We start from the raw sequence: 17,270 nt of genomic DNA, 5'->3' as shown, positions 1-17,270 counted from the left end.
GAGGCTACCCTCTCGTCCACCGGGGTAAACCCCAATGTACAGGCTCCAAGTCGGGGGGCTATAAGTATACCCACACCCGCTCGACGCCTCTCACCGGGGGCAACTCCAGAGTGGTACAGAGTCCAGCCCCTCTCAAGGAGATTGGTTCCAGAGTCCAAGCTGTGCGTCGAGGTGAGTCCGACTATATCTAGCCGGAACCTCTCAACTTTGCGCACTAGCTCAGGCTCCTTCCCCTTCAGAGAGGTGACATTCCACGTCCCAAGAGCCAGCTTCTGTAGCCGAGGATCAGACCGCCAAGGTCCCCGCCTTCGGCCACCACCCAACTCACACTGCACCCGACCTCCTTGGCCCCTCCCATAGGTGGTGAGCCCATGGGAAGGGGGACCCACGTTGCCTCTTCGGGCTGTGCCCGGCCGAGCCCCATGGGTGCAGGCCCGGCCACCAGGCGCTCGCCATCGAGCCCCATCTCCAGGCCTGGCTCCAGAGTGGGGCCCCGGTGACCCGCGTCCGGGCAAGGGAAAACGCCGTCCAAAATTGTTTTTCATCATAGGAGGTTTTGTTTAAAACCGGGATAATTTAGAAAAATACCGTGATGTAGAATTTTGGTCATACCGCCCACCCCTACTTCACTGGTTTGATTTTTGTCTTAAAATCATTGAGGCAGGCCTGCGCGTGTGCCGGAGCTGACAACCAATAAGCGCTCAACCCAGAAGTACATTGTGTGCAATTCAGGGCCAAGGAAAGGAGGAAAACCTAATGTTTTTGGCCACGCAGACAAAGGAAAAGTTCATCTGTCTGATGTCTCATGTTTGTTATGCCAGAATTGATAAAGGAAAATAAAAAATTGTGGCTGAACTCTCCATACTTGGACAGCATTCATCCAGTAACTGGTACTGTCATTATTGGCTGTCAGAGTGTGGCAAGCTTGTGATTCCTTGAAACTGTGATACTGTGCTGAAAAGTCTGTCGTCTCATTTGTCATCCCCTTCGATCCCTAGTTGGTTAAGCTGACATCCTCAAGGTGATGAGATCCAGCAACAGCATTAAGTTTGACATCCACTCCGACTAGAAGTCATGTAATGTGCCACTGTCTTAAGGCATGCCTTTTTGACAGTACAAGTAAAGAAAGGCAGAAATACCTTGTTAACCTGCAGCTCTGTCTTTGTGCCTTAATTAATTATACACCACTGGAACAAAATCTTTACATAAATACTGACATCTAGTGACTTTAAGATTTACTCGATGATGCCTTTTTAGTGGTTGGCAACACTGATTAGCAATGAACATGAGCTGTTTGGTAGAGAGTCAAGAAGGTGTCATTTTTAAAATCACTACACTGGTTTTCAGTTAACTTAAGAGTTGATTTTTAAAATTTGTTTTTGACATTGTGGGGAACAGCCCAGACACAGGCAGGTAGACATGATGGTTTCATCACACACACGTTTATTTACAATATTTACAAAGTCTTTCAGTGCACAACCCAGTGCCTCAGCACCTATTACCCCTTCAGTCCTGGCCACACAACACAATGCCTTCACAGTCTCTAGTCCGCCTCCACTCCTCTCCACCGAGCTTCGTCCACTTCCACCCGACTCTTGCCATTGAATGGAGGGAAGCGTCCCCTTTTATACACCCCCGGATGGGCTCCAGGTGCTTCCTGACACTCTTCCGTTGACACTCCCCTGTGTGGCGGAAGTGCTGGCTGCGCAACCGGAAGGACTCTGGGTGTCCCTGCTCCTCTTCCCCCCTAGCACTTCCGGGTGTGACGGAAGTGCTGAGGTCCAGGGCTCCCAAGGCATTGGTGTGCTCCCTGGCGGTGGTCACAGGCCCCTACAGGGTTGAGCTTCCCAGCTCTGTACCCGTGGCCCCCAAAGCAACCAGGGCATTCGCCCCCTCGTGTTTTGGAGGATTTACAAGCCCTCCTCCGGTCCTCCTGGGCATCCTGGCCGGGCATGAACCCCAGCCGGGTGCCACAACATATGAACTCATAAATGGCCTTGTATCTCTATACAGTTACTTCATCAATGCTATTCTTCAGAGCTGATAATGTAATCTCAAGATGCACGCCAGTTTGAAATTTCAAGGAGAAATAACTAGTGAAGGAGGTATAGCTTTAGTTTCAGAATCCCCAAAGTGTGTAATGAACTGCCTGCAAATATTAAAGAGACCACATCTATTTCAGCATTTAAATCTGTGCTCTCTGAGGTGGTTTTAGTATTGCTTTTTAATTGGAGGAATTGTTTTGCCTTACTGTTATTTTAGTCTGCCATTGTCTGGCACTTAGAATACAATTATAGGAATACCATCATAAATGATAGACTTGTTGTCAAATGTTTGTGGGTATTTTTGCTGTAATCGTCATTGTTTGCCTCTGCCATGCAGATTGTGGTTGACAGAGACCACTGTAATCTGGGAATAAAAATCATGTTGCTGCTTTAAGAAACATGCAAAAGTAATTTGCTGAGTCGAGGGTATGTGTGAACAACACCAAATAAAGAACTCTGGGAAATTGTACTGTATGCAAATACAATGCCTGAAAACTACTGGGTACAGTTCACAAAACATCACAGCATTTTCATGTGCAATGCACTGATGTTTACACAAGTGAACAAATCATAATCAAATTATAACCAATGAAAGTCATTTTCTTGGAAGTTTTTATTTTACTGAGCTATTAGGAAATTGTTGTTTTCTGATGAAAGGTGTCTACTCTTCATCTAAGCAAAGGAAGAAGTTACTATAAGCCAGTCATCTAATTGAAAAATACAATTTTCCCATTTAATTTACTGCTGTTTTTCAGCTTTTGGGAACAATTAAAATGCAATAACAAGTTTTTAGATTCCTGCTATGTTTTGTTTGTCTCAGCTGATTTTTTTATTGTTTCCTCACACAATTCTCTTTAATTACATGTTTCAAATTAGAGTAGAATGTGCAATCTAATAAATATAATGATTTTAGTGCTTGATCGTCACTGTTAATTTTCTTTTAGAGAAAAAAAAAAAAAAGCTGTCCAGTCAGTGAACCGTTGGCATGTATTTTAAAATCTCAGCACCCATACTTGGGATAAGACTTTATGTATTGTTGTTGTCAACCCAAGTAACTGCTGGGTTGCTCTAATATGTAGTGAGAAAATCCCAGTAAATTCCAGGGTATTCCTAGGAGTATATGTAAAAGTCTTCTTAGTTCCAGTGGAAGATGATTTCATGGTCTCATTGGATAGAAAGCTGATTTTTTTTTTTTTTTTCGCCTGATCACTGAGTGTGATATGTTGGGTTCATGCACAACACCACATATCTTCCTGAACACCATCCCTGCTGTGCATAGTAGACACAGCATCATTTTATAAAAATGCTGAATAATTTGGAAGGCTTATTGAGTCAGTGGCCAAAATAAATAAATTAAAGCTAAATCCTGGAGGAAATTATGTTGTGACAATGACACTAAACATGTAACTGAAGCTAAGCTGATGTGGCCTGCAAACAAGACGTCCATGTTGTGGATCGTTACTGGCAAAAATACAACATAATTCAAAATACAACAAGTTGTGTTGGGTATGATCTAATTTTATATTCCTTATAGCAGTGACGAAATGATAATGGAGCTTGGAGACTATCTCAAAAGATTTGTCTGTGTCTCTCCATTTTAAGTTGTCTCTCCAGCCAGCTTCCATTCAAGGACAACATTGCAACTGATGTGAGATTTATACAAGATACAAGAAGTTTGTTTATAGCAGAGTAAGCCAGGTAGGCTCATTATGTCACTGTAATGTTCTCATTTGTCTAACTCAATAAGTATTCTGTTATTCAAAATGCATTTGTCATCTTCGGTTTCTTTTACAAAATGATGTCACACGCCATCTAGAGTTTTAAGTTAATAATCCATAGCAGCCAAAATATAAATTCTTAAAACTCAAGGGCAAATATTTTATTTCTAATATGCTTAAATTCTTATTTTTTAGTTGTCAAAAGCCTGTTTAAAAATTCTGTTCCTTTTAACATGGTAATTCAATGAGATGCCCTCCATCCTGTCTCCTAGGAGTGAAGAGCTTTTGTCTTACTTGACCAGCTATGCATTGTCTTTGTCAGAATACTCGATGCAAGTTATCAAACAGTTTGCACTTACTCTAAATCAGCATGTAAATTTAGGAGTCAGGCATATTACTGAAGTCTGAATATTCAATGCAGTGCGGGAAAACTTCTGTGTGTTGGTTTATTCTCTAAAAGCCAGTTCTAAAACTTGCTAGGTTCTATTGCTGAAATTGTGACAGCTCCCTTTAGTTAATTCTCAGTAAACTGTTAGTTTTTTTGAGATTTGCTCCTGCTCTTCTCTAAAAGACTTAATTGTCTGGCAATGAAGCTATTTTTATCTATAGTGAACTCCACTTTGTAAGCCAACACTTCTCCCCTGGATTTAAAATCCTGTAACTAAATCAGAGCATTTACTAATTTAACTCTATCACTGCCCATCTATATATATAAAATCCCTATGTGCGTCCAGGTGTCCGTGTGTGGGTGTCTTCTGGTGAAGTGCGCATGCGTGGGGCATGGTGCTATGCGCGATATTACTGTCAGAGAAAGTTAGAGGCGTTTTACGGAAATACAAACCAGTATTACTGCGAGAGGAAATTAAAGGTACACAATACAGTGACGCATATTACAGCCACATACAAGCCAGTATTACTGTCAGAGGAGATTAAAGGCATATTACTGACGCGCACGCCTGTATTACCGCCAGAGAAAATTAAAGGTATATTACGGACGTACAAGCCAGCGAACGTACAAGACGGTATCCTTCAATAAGGGCACGCACAGGCATCCTTCAATAATGGCGCGCACAAAAAGGCGAGCCTCAAAAGGACAACCTCAATTGGGCGCAGCGAATAAAAGCGCGCGTAAATAAAGATCTGCACCTGTTGCTCTTCACATATTCCAGAGCCATTTCAACTAAATTATCTACGCGCCCTTATTGAATAGAGCCGTACAAGACAGTATTACTGTCACAGAAAATTAAAGACACACAATACACGTCGGCAGCCCACGAAGAACGGTCAGCTCAGCAAGTAAACATCAACAAAAGAAAGGCTGAAAGAAAGAAAAATACGACAAACAAAAAGAATGAGGTCAAAGTCCCTTGCCATTTAATATAGACTGCTCCTACTAATGTTTATGCACTACTGTTCTAGCGCCTGTTATTGTAACGGGCTAAATGACTAGTTGTTAATATTCTGATGAAATGTTCATATATTGAATTTGATTTGTTTTCTTCACAAAAAAATTTTTACAGTCATGAAACAATTTATATACTTTTCTGTAATTCATTTGAGATCAAGAACCATGTGAGATGTAGAAATATAACATTGGTAATAATTACAGTAAATACCCAAGGATGTAAAAGAAAGCTAATATAGCCAGACAGGACTCCAGTTTCTAGAATTAAGCCATGTATCCATTGATTCATGTATTTATAGAACTAGTTCAAATCCATTCGAGGGAGTATGGGGCTTACCAGGGCAGCATCAGACACAAAGGAGGAACTAAGCCGGCATGAGATGCCAGTTCTTTGCAGAGCATAATAACACAAATGCTCATACTCCCTAGTACTGTGTCAGTTTAAAATCATCACATAGCCTATCACTGATATATTTGGGATTTGAAGATCCACCTATCCCCATCTTTCACTAGTAGAGTCATGTTTTCAACTCAAAAACACAATACAGAAATGCACCATTCCTGTTTATATTTTATGTTGAGTTTTCTGGAAGTAAATATTAATGGTACTTTTGTAGAAAATGCATACATTTTGCATGTTTGACCATACAAATGGATAACAGACATGTTGATTATGCAACACAAGTTACATGAGCATTTGTTTTCATCTTTCGATATTTTTCACATTTTTGGACATTGACTGCTATTGGGTCTCATTCTGCTGAAATCTTTGTTATGCACATTCTCCATGAAAACATTAGATTAAACATTTTTCTCAGCCACTACTACAAACTACATATAAAAAGAAAATGTTTTTGGGTGGAGTATTCCTATAAGAAAATGAGCCTTCCACATTTCTGAGTCTTGTTTGTGACAATAAAAGTAAACTGAAATTATAGATAGATAGATACATACTTTATTAATCCCAAGGGGAAATTCACATACTCCAGCAGCAGCATACTGTTAAAGAAACAATATTAAATTAAAGAGTGATAAAAAATGGAGGTAAAACAGACAATAACTTTGTATAATGTTAATGTTTACCCCACGGGTGTAATTGAAGAGTCGCATAGTGTGGGGGAGGAACGATCTCCTCAGTCTATCAGTGGAGCAGGACATTGACAGCAGTCTATCGCTGAAGCTGCTCCTCTGTCTGGAGATGACACTGTTTAGTGAATGCAGTGGATTCTCCATGATTAACAGGAGCCTGCTCAGTGCCGGTCGCTCTGCCACAGATGTCAAACTGTCCAGCTCCATGTCTACAATAGAGCTTTCCTTCCTCACCAGGTTGTCCAGGCGTGAGGCGTCCTTCTTCTTTATGCTGCCTCCCCAGCACACCACTGCGTAGAAGAGGGTACTCGCCACAACCGTCTGATAGAGCATCTGCAGCATCTTATTGCAGATGTTGAAGACTTTTATTATTAAACTTTATTATTATACTAAACTATTAAACTATTAAAACTATTAAACTATTATTATACTTTTATTTTCACAGATTGTTTTAAAGATACTTCTCTTGTTCGCTTCTCTTTTTTGCAGCTGGCATCTTAGGTGGAGTTTTGACACAACTCAAATATTTCCAAACTGTTGTCTCTTCAATTTTCAATGGTTATGTTCTGCCATTGCTGAAGAGTGCCCATAAGAGTTTAATTATACTTTGTACATTTAACAATAAATCTGAACTGATTACACTGCATTGCATTTTTTTAGAAAAGCTTTAGATTTTTGAAAGAGCCAAGCCAATCAACAATAAAGCAAATCAACATTACACACTTTCTGTGGTGTGTCATGCGCAAGTAAGAGACAGAGTGTGATGGAGCCAAACCATGATCAAACAGATGGAAGTTCCACAAACCAATTATCAAATTTTTTACTGTTTGCCGAATCACTCTTGAGGATACGGTAACTCAGAACAATACTTTTGAATGAGTAAACTAAGTAACACTCACTGACACCAATTCATCCATAAATACATTTGGTGAATGTGCAAACTCCACGTAGACCCTAGTGCTGTGAGACTGGATAGGGAGCTCCGCACTACCACTCTGCCTATGCTAAAACGTGCTAAATTTTCTAAACTTCAGTTAAAAGGAAAATTATCCATAATGCCTGTTCAGGTCTTGTCACTTCATTGCATGCCATGCACATGCTTGATCTTTCTCTTGCTAGACCAACGAAGCACTAGCATGCATATTGATACCATGTGGCAGTAGACAATATCTTTGCAAAATGTCAAAATGAACTTCCATATAGTAAAAAGCTGTGAGCAATGATAAGCATGACTCTTTTCAGTGACTGTTTAGTTGTCTGCAGAACATAGACAGCAATTCACATCTGATATCATCTTTGAATAACATCAATAACAACACATGGAGATGACTTTTTGAGATGAAAAATATATGTTGGTGCAAGAAACTGTACCCCTGGGTACAGGATGAAGAACAGCAAAGTAGAAGTGCACAGCCCTTACCTCCTTTTAAAAAAGCTGAATCTCACATTTTTTTTCTTGCTGAAATGACATAGATATGTTGTTTTACAAAGTGTGTGCATAACATTTTTGACTTGAAAAATGAACATATTCAATAAGCTTTAATTCTTTTCTTTTCATGTTGGACCCCAGTACTCTTCATCTCCATTATAAAATGCAAGGACAGACTATGCATTTTTCTAAATGAAAAATAAAAAAATAAAACCGTTTAATGTGGGTAATTAATATATACCTTAATAGTGAAAGAAACAGCTTCAAATTGTAAAGTAATGAACTTATCCTTTAAAGGTGACTGAAAAGAGAGTAAAATGCATACTTTAGGTTTAGTAATAAATAACATTGAATGACCCATAGCTTGCTTATGTGTCAGCCCTGTTCAGAATAATGAGCATTCCGCATTTTGAACAATGCACTTTTGTATACATGACCTTGGTTTTAAATGCAGATAAGGACAGTCCTTGTCCTGTAGGACCAGCATAGCTGCATGGTTTTGTTCTAGTTAATATCTTAATTTAATGTCAATACAGTTGTAAATGGAACACTTCTTTTTAGTCAGCTTGCTCTTGCCTTTTGTCTCAAAAACAAATTACTGATGCAGTGACTTTAGCTTTCAGGGGCCATGTTATTTTCTTTCCCTTTTTTCTCATTTGTTAAGAATGTAATGTTCTTTGCTGTTTCTTTATATTAAGCAGACAACAAATAACTTTGATTTAGAAATAATAAGGGAGGCAACAATTAATATGGTGAATTTTTAACATTTCCTTAGAATTTGTGTTCATTAATAAGTAATAATTTAAAATCTCAGTTTTGGAAAAATAAACAAAAGTTAGGAGGATGGATGAATTTTAATCCTGCAGAGTCAATTTTGTTGGTTTACCCATTAAATTAATATTTTACACAACAATCTCAAAACCGCTTGTTTGGAGGGGTTTAGTGGCTGGCTTGTTTGAAGTAGTACTGAGTGCAAGGCAATAAACAAGCAAGAAGCCTATCCACTGCCTCCTGAAAGGAATTTCTAACTCAACAGAATAATGGATAGAAATCAGAATATCTAATTAAGTGGTATGTTCTGTAAACTAAAAAAAATGATTTCTAATTACAAAATTAGTTGGAACAAAACCCTGCAGTCATTGCAGCACCCCTTTTTGGGGTTTGGATAGGGTGCCTTTGATACTGAAAGAGTTTTTTCATTATATAGCCTATGATACAGTGGGGACATTTGTTTGCAATCCTTATTTATTTTCTTCTGTTAAAGTATTTTAATAATTTTACAAATCATAAAATGTTCATAAACCTGACAGAAACCTGAGGCATGCACACAATTCGTGCCTTCAAACATTGTAAACCCTTATTATGTGTATTTAATAAACACAATATTGTGGTGATTCTTTAAGAAGCAATCTTCCAGTGAAAGATTTGTATATAGACTTTGTCCAGCTATCACTGGATCAATGTAGATTTTAAGACTAATGAAATCTGAACAACTGCAACATTGGCAAATTACTATATTCTATGTCATGATGTCATATTAGCAATGAAAAAACGTTTCTTTGTAATGTCACCGTGAAATGTATGTTATCAGAAATTAAGAAGAATAAAGGACTGCATTAGCAAGAGAGGATCACTACCTTTTTCACTAGGCAAGTGAATGGATTGAAAGCTTGGATTAAGTAAAACATTTTAAGGGACTGACAGTGGAAATGGATATCTTAGTAAAATTCTTTCTTAGGGATTTAACTCTCCAACTATGTTGATTACTAATTCTAAATTGCCTTTTTATCTTCATGTGTGCAGTACTGTCTGAAGTGTCATGAAGTGAATTACTCCATTACTCTTGCATTTAAATTTAACCCAATATGTTTACCCATAAGTTTTACTTTCAAGTGTAAGAGTTCCCATTAAAGGGTAGGTTTACCCCTTCTTATCTAATGGACACACTGTAACAGTGGGGCCAGTGTTAATATACCACCCCATCTGTTTTGTGGAAGTGTTAATATTCGTAAATAATGACTCTGTACAAACTGATAGAACATGTGCTGAAATGTCACTGATTTGATATGCCATTAATGGTATATTGTTATTATTATTATTATTGTTACATTACAGATTCAAAAATGTTGTTTTAATTAGGAAAAAAAATAAACACCGTAACAAACACATCTCTTGCCAGCGAGAACTGATTTTCTAAATGTCCTGCTAAATAAAACCTGTTTTAATTTAGATCAGTGAGAAACATATTTGTTTTTCCTGTCACCAATGAGAAACAAATTTGCTTTTTGCTGTCATCAATTTTGATACGGTTTTAAAGTCTCTTCTCAACACCATGTGGCAACAATGTGTAAAACTGAAAATGAAGCAGAAATAATATTTCCTTTGCAGTTTAACAGTGAGGTGAAAGAGAAAAGATGCCCTGTAAAATAAAACAAATTACTGTAATGTAATTAAATGAAAATGTAATGTTTTTAAAAGCTATACTAAGGCCAGCTTTCTAGTTTTCTTTTTTTTTCTATTTTTTTGCAGCATCACCTACTTGTTCACAGTGTAAATCTCAAACTCTGAAGCATGTGGGGATTTTTTATTTGCGGATTTTGAATTTGGCAGAATGTATTTTCTATACATTCATTTAAAAAGATGATTGTCTTCAGCTATAACATTTGTGACATCTCTTGGTGACCTAAACCAACTTGGACAGTCATGGCTTAGTAGAGAAACCAATTGCTGATCTGTTCATTTTGATGTGTTGACTATGATCATTTTCTTTCTTTCTAAGTTGTATACTAATGTGTAATTCATTTGACTTGTAGTAGATTCTGCATTTATTTCAACGTACCTTTCTGTAGAGCTATTTATTACATATTAGTAAGAAATGTTTTATTTAGTGAACTTATTTTATGTTTGGTATTGTTTTAGCATTATGCTAAAGTCATTTAAATTAATTTTTTCCAACACGAGGCAAAACTCAATGACACAGCATAAACAGGATATTAGAAATTTTTGCAAATTTAAAAAAAAAAAGCTGCAATGTCACATTGACACAATTATTCATACCCTTTACTCAGTACTTAGTTGAGTTACCTTTGGAAGTGATTTCATTCTAGAGTTTTCTTGGGTATGATGCAACAAGCTTTGCACACCTGCATTTAGGGATTCTCTGCCGTTCTTCACTGCAGATCCCTTCAGGTTCTGTCGGAAGCGATAGAACCTGTTTATAAACAGCTATTTTCAGGTCTCTCCAGAGATGTTTGATTGGGTTCAGGTTAGTGCTCTAGCAGGGCCACTCAATTATATGTACTGAGTTGACCCTAGGTCACTATTGTGTTGTGTTTGCTTTTTGCTTAGGGTCATTATTCTGCTGGAAGGTGAGCCTGCGGTGCTGATTCCCATCCCAGCCACTTCACACTCAGCTGCGAACCGATCAAGAGAGAGCTGAAGATCATGGCCTTTTGAAGCAAACAGGACAACATCATCTGCAAAAAGCAGTGACCCAATCCTGAGTCCACCAAACCAGAACCCCTCAATACCCTGGCTGCGCCTAGAAATTCTGTCCATAAAAGTTATGAACAGAATCGGTGACAAAGGGCAGCCCTGGCGGAGTCCAACTCTCACTGGAAACGGGTTCGACTTATTGCCGGCAATGCGGAGCAAGCTCTGACACCGGTTGTACAGGGACCGAACAGCCCTTATCAGGGGGCCTGGTGACCTCAGTCCCAGAGATGGGGGAGCCCACCTCCGAGTCCCCAGGCTCTGCTTCCTCATTGGAAGGCATGTTAGGGTGATTGAGGAGGTCTTCGAAATACTCCCCCCACCGACCCACAATGTCCCGAGTCAAGGTCAGCAGCGCACCATCCCCACCATATACAGTGTTGACACTGCACTGCTTCCCCCTCCTGAGACGCCGGACGGTGGACCAGAATCTCCTCGAAGCCGTCCGAATGTCGTTCTCCATGGCCTCCCCAAACTCCTCCCATGCCTGAGTTTTTGCCTCAGCAACCACCGAAGCCGCATTCTGCTTGGCCTGCCAGTACCTATTAGCTGCCTCCAGAGTCCCTCAGGACAAAAGGGTCCTCAGCTTGACAGCATCCCTCACCGCCGGTGTCCACCAATGGGTTCGGGGATTGCCGCCACGACAGGCACCGACCACCTTACGGCCACAGCTCTGGTCAGCCGCCTCAACAATAGAGGCACGGAACATGGCCCATTCAGACTCAATGTCCCCCACATCCCTCGGGACGTGGTCGAAGTTCTGCCGGAGGTGGGAGTTGAAGCTACTTCTGACAGGGGGCTCTGCCATACGTTCCCAGCAGACCCTCACAACACGTTTGGGCCTACCAGGCCTGACCGGCATCCTCCCCCACCATCGAAGCCAACTGACCACCAGGTGGTGATCAGTTGACAGCTCCACCCCTCTCTTCTCCTGAGTGTCCAAGACATGTGGCCGCAAGTCCGACAACACGACCACAAAGTCGATCATTGAACTGAGACCTAGGGTGTCCTGGTGCCAAGTGCACATATGAACACCCCTATGCTTGAACATGGTGTTTGTTATTCAATCCGTAACGAGCACAGAAGTCCAATAACAAAACACCACTCGGGTTCAGATCGGGGGGGCCATTCCTCCCAATCTGCCCTTCCAGGTCTCACTGTCATTGCCCACGTGAGCATTGAAGTCTCCCAGCAGTACGAGGGAGTCTCCAGAAGGTATGCCCTCTAGCACCCCCTCCAGGGACTCCAAAAAGGGTGGGTTCTCCAAACTGCTGTTCGGTGCATACGCACAAACAACAGTTAGGACCCGTCTCTCCACCCAAAGGCGGAGGGAGGCTACCCTCTCGTCCACCGGGATAAACCCCAATGTACAGGCTCCAAGTCGGGGGGCAATAAGTATGCCCACACCCGCTCGGCGCCTCTCACCGGGGGCAACTCCAGAGTGGTAGAGAGTCCAGCCCCTCTCAAGGAGATTGGTTCCAGAGTCCAAGCTGTGCGTCGAGGTGAGCCCAACTATATCTAGCCAGAACCTCTCGACCTCGCGCACTAGCTCAGGCTCCTTCCCCTTCAGAGAGGTGACATTCCACGTCCCAAGAGCCAGCTTCTGTAGCTGAGGATCGGACTGCCAAGGTCCCCACCTTTGGCCACCACCCAACTCACACTGCACCCGACCTCCTTGGACCCTCCCATAGGTGGTGAGCCCATGGGAAGGGGAACCCACGTCGCCTCTTTGGGCTGTGCCCGGCCGAGCCCCATGGGTGCAAGCCCGGCTACCAGGCTCTCGCCATTGAGCCCCACCTCCAGGCCTGGCTCCAGAGGGGGGCCCCGGTGACCCGCATCCGGGCGAGGGAAAACAGCGTCCAAATTTTTTATTCATCATAGAAGGTCTGTTGAACCGCACTTTGTCTCATCCCTCACCTAGGACCAGTTTGCCTTGGGTGGCCCTACCAGGGGCATAAAGCCCCGGACAACAGAGCTCCTAGGATCGTTGGGACACGCAAACCCCTCCACCACGATAAGGTGGCAGTTCGAGGAGGGGAGAAATATCTCAGTGATGATAAATAGAATGGGATGCACCAAAATATTAAGTGACATAGCAAAGGGTCTGAATACTTGTGTCAATGTAATATTTCAGTCTTTTATTTTTTAATAAATTTTCAAAAATTCCTAAAATCCTGTTTTCGCTTTGCCATTTTTAGGTTTTCAAGTATTTCTAGATTAATGGAAAAAAACAAATTTAGCCAGTTTTAGCACAAGGTTGCAACATAACAAAATGTAAAAAATAGGGAGCTGAATATTTTTCTGAATGCACTGAAAATAGACAATAAAAAGAATAAACAAATTATGTACATCATTTATTAAAAGACTAAAAATGAAATTTTTTTCTTTTTAATTTTTTTTTCATTGTATATTTCTTTATTTACACCAGTGAGATATTTAATGTACAGAAAATGAATCTCTCATGGTCATTCTACCCCATCTCTGATCTGCATAAAATTCTATTATGAAAAGTGTTGCATGAAATTGAGGGAAAGGTGCAGCTGTGTTAAAATAATAATAATTTAAGGCTGATAAGTGCTGGATTGGGTTGTGAAGATGGTGAGGCAATATGAGTGTATATAAATAAGTGGTGACTTGATTTCCTCAATTTTTACTTGATTCTTATTAAGTGCAGTGTTGCTAATGCATTAAACATTTAAATCATATCAAGGAAAATGTGAGATGCAGTTGTTATCCATATGACATGTGTTGCAAAATGTTAATGCATTTTCCTTTCCTACAGCTCTCCTTGTTGCTGCCAGGATGCATGACTTCCGTCGCACTGTAAAAGAAATCATTCGTGTAGTCAAAGTTTGTGAGTCAACACTTAGGAAAAGGTAGGTTCAATTTGTATTTGGTTTAATATTATGGTGTGTGAGTGTGTGTTCTTACTCTTAAATAAAATCTACAGTTGCAAAGCTGTTAAAAAAAATCTCTCTGATATCTGGCATCACTGTGAATTTCTGTATGTTTCCTCTTGTGCTTATTGGTTGGAAATTTAAGTATTTAGTAGAACAGAAAAATAAGCCCTCTTCAGGCAGATAAAAATGGGATCATGGAGATATCAAATAACACCATACCATGATGATAAATATTTCCACAGCTCGCATTTGTTATTCTTGCCTAGGGCACATTATTTGATAAGGTCCCTTTTTCAGGTGTAGTTTTATGTCAGTTTTGTTCCTCATACCTACCCACTATTAATGCATGCATCGAGTATACAGTGTCTAGTCTGCATTGACAAGGGTCCCATTTGTAACAGTGGTGTGTTTGATTTGAAGAAAGTACATTGTCTTATAACTAAAATACAGATAAACTGCACAGTGTTAAAGTTGTGCAAGCTATATGAATTGTTGCCCTTCAGTTTTACTTGATACAACATTTAATGTCTCTGGTGGCACTTAAAAACATTACATGGACTGGGATAAGTTCATTATAGCTTTACGTTATTCATATCAGTTCACCTGTAGTAGTTCCTTAATTCATACTCCATTTAAATCCAGCAGTTGCATGCCATTAACAGTTTGTGCCATGTGAAAGGGACCAATAAATGTATGCCAGCATATTGCTTCCAGCAAAGTTCCAGCATTTGATCTATTAACAGTGCCAGCATATTGCCAGCTTTACTGTAGTAAAATGACTGCTTTGTCCCTAGAAAGGATTGAATAGTTGTTTAAATGGCACTGCTTTTATCCATTGTATGATAAAGATTAATATGAACCTACTTATTAGCTAACCACATAAGGTGCCCACCTTGCTGCTGCTACAGTTTTTTTTTCCAGTATCATATATTATTGCAGTTATAGTTAAAAGCCGTTTGCAACCTTTTATATATTTTTTTAAATTTTCTTGGAGCCATTATTCCTAATAAACACTTCTCCCACATAAATTTATGGAGCAGTTTCTGTTATTTGTTTGCAAATTACCCAATGGTTAAAAGTGTTAATAAACATAGTTTTGAACCAGTGTAATACCAAACACAGGGCATATTTACTAATTTGGGACCAATTTAGGAATGTTATTTTAGCCTACCTGTGAAAAGAATTAGAAGTACCTACATAGACTTGAGAAGACGATGAAAGTATCGCAAGGACTCAGGTGCTGAGATGTTGAAATACTAAACAGTGCAACAATAATTATACTGATTTATTTTTATGCCTTTTTCACAAGCAAAAGCACTTTATGAAGAATAATGTTGCGTAATAGTGTGTTACTATACAGAAGTGCATTAGGGCCACGGAGAAGAAAATAAAAATATGGACACAGTGAACGAAAAAAAAGTGTATGTCGAGAATAAAGTCAACATGCTGACATTATTCTAAACATTAGCATCAAGATTAAAGTCGACATGTAGACTTTATTCTCATAGTTTATTTTGTCATTAAAGTAGAACATCGTAAACTTCATCTTAAAATCAACGTTTAATTTACTAGATTTTCTCAAACCCCATCATAACTAATGTAGCACATTAAATGCTTTGTATTAAGTGTTCCCCGATCCAGTTGTTAATCGCTATGTGCTTGCTAAACTGACTTCCTCTTGCACTGAAAGGAGCCGCAGGCTCACTTCATGATATTATTGCTCTCTGAACCTTTAGAATGCTAAGATAAATACTTGATATCATTTTCATAATGCATTAAAACATGTATTCAACATGTGGGGGCTCAGTGGTGTGGCGGTAGTGCTGCTCCCTCGCAGTAAGGGGTCCCCAGGTGTACGTTCAGTGTATAGAAGATTCACAAAGTTAAACTAGAGAGAGACAAAACAAGGTTTTAAAGAGGAAATGTCGATTTTAATCTGAACATAAACGACAAGAATAAAATGAAAATGTTGAGAATAAAGTTGACATGTTGATGTTGACTTTAACCTCGGCATAAACACGAGATCAGTGTGGAAATGTCTAGAATAAAGTGGAAATGTCCAGTTTAATCTCAACATAAATGGCGAAATTAAAGTAGAAATGTCGATAATAAAGTCAACATGTCGACTTTTTTCTTGACATACATCCTTCATTTGTTTTCAGTTATTGGTGCTTTGTCATGAGACATTTAATGTTTTAATATTTAGCATCATTTCATTTAGAATTGAGAGAATAAGAGCAACAGTTGAAAAGAATATTAGGAAGGCTAAAACACAGTTGGAGAGAAATATTACAGATAAGGCAAACAACGATCCAAATAAATTCTTTCAATATTTTAACAGTAATAAAAATGGTCAAGGAGGAGGTGAAGAGTATTATGAATGGTAAAGGTAAACTAGAATATACAGTGAAATAGCAAAAACTTTGAACTTGCATTTGTCTGTTATTTATACAAAAGAATAATTTAATAACATCTCAAAAGTAACTGGGACTACTAAGGAAGTACTTGATGACTTGTCAATTGTAGTGGGAGAAGTACTGCTTACATTAAATCACTAAAAACAGATAATGTTTGTCCTTAAGTGTTTAAGGGGGTTAGTACATATATACACCTTTAGCAAATGTTTTTCAAAACTGTGTGCACACTGGGGAAATTCCTATAAACTGGAGGCTAATAAACATCTCATTGTCATAAAACGGTGATCACGTTAAGCTTACTGATTCAAGTAACTATAGGCCAGTAAGCTTAATGTTCATTACAGGTAAATTAATGAAAGCAATTTTTAAGGAAAAGATCAAGCAGCACATGTCTAGAACAGGAGTATTAGCAAATACTCAACATGGTGTCAGATGAGGAAGGTTGTATTTCACTAATATGGAATTCCATGAGGATGCAAGAAAGGCATGAGATAAGAGAGGTGCATATGATATCATTTATCTTGATTTTCAGAAGGCTTTTATTAAGGTACCACATGAACGGTTAGTGATCAAACAAAAAGAAGTGGAAATTCAGGGTACTGTCTGTAGGTGCATATAAAATTATCTCAGACACAGGAAGCCAAGGGTAATAGTGAGGGGGACCTTTCAGAATTAGTTGATGTTAAAAGTCTTTAAGGAATCTGGAAAAAATATATCAGTAGGCTGGTTATGTTTGCAGATGATACCAAGAAAGATGAAAGGGCAGATAATGTTG

The 17,270-nt window shown here is 39.4% G+C and overlaps 1 protein-coding gene across 3 annotated transcripts in view; it reads left to right on the top strand.

Annotated features, from left to right (window-relative positions):
- Nucleotides 1-17,270, top strand: part of brf1b (BRF1 RNA polymerase III transcription initiation factor subunit b) — a 329,557-nt gene that overhangs the window by 165,804 nt on the left and 146,483 nt on the right. For all 3 annotated transcript variants that reach the window (XM_028822170.2, XM_028822169.2, XM_051920111.1), the window contains one exon: nucleotides 13,961-14,054. In XM_028822170.2, coding sequence (XP_028678003.1) covers nucleotides 13,961-14,054 — 94 coding nt within the window. The remainder of the gene's footprint in view (nucleotides 1-13,960; nucleotides 14,055-17,270) is intronic.

Source organism: Erpetoichthys calabaricus, chromosome 16 (assembly GCF_900747795.2).
Source record: "Erpetoichthys calabaricus chromosome 16, fErpCal1.3, whole genome shotgun sequence".
NCBI lineage: Eukaryota > Metazoa > Chordata > Cladistia > Polypteriformes > Polypteridae > Erpetoichthys > Erpetoichthys calabaricus.
The sequence above is the reverse complement of the archived record's forward strand: the minus strand, read 5'-3'. Positions and strand labels throughout refer to the sequence as shown.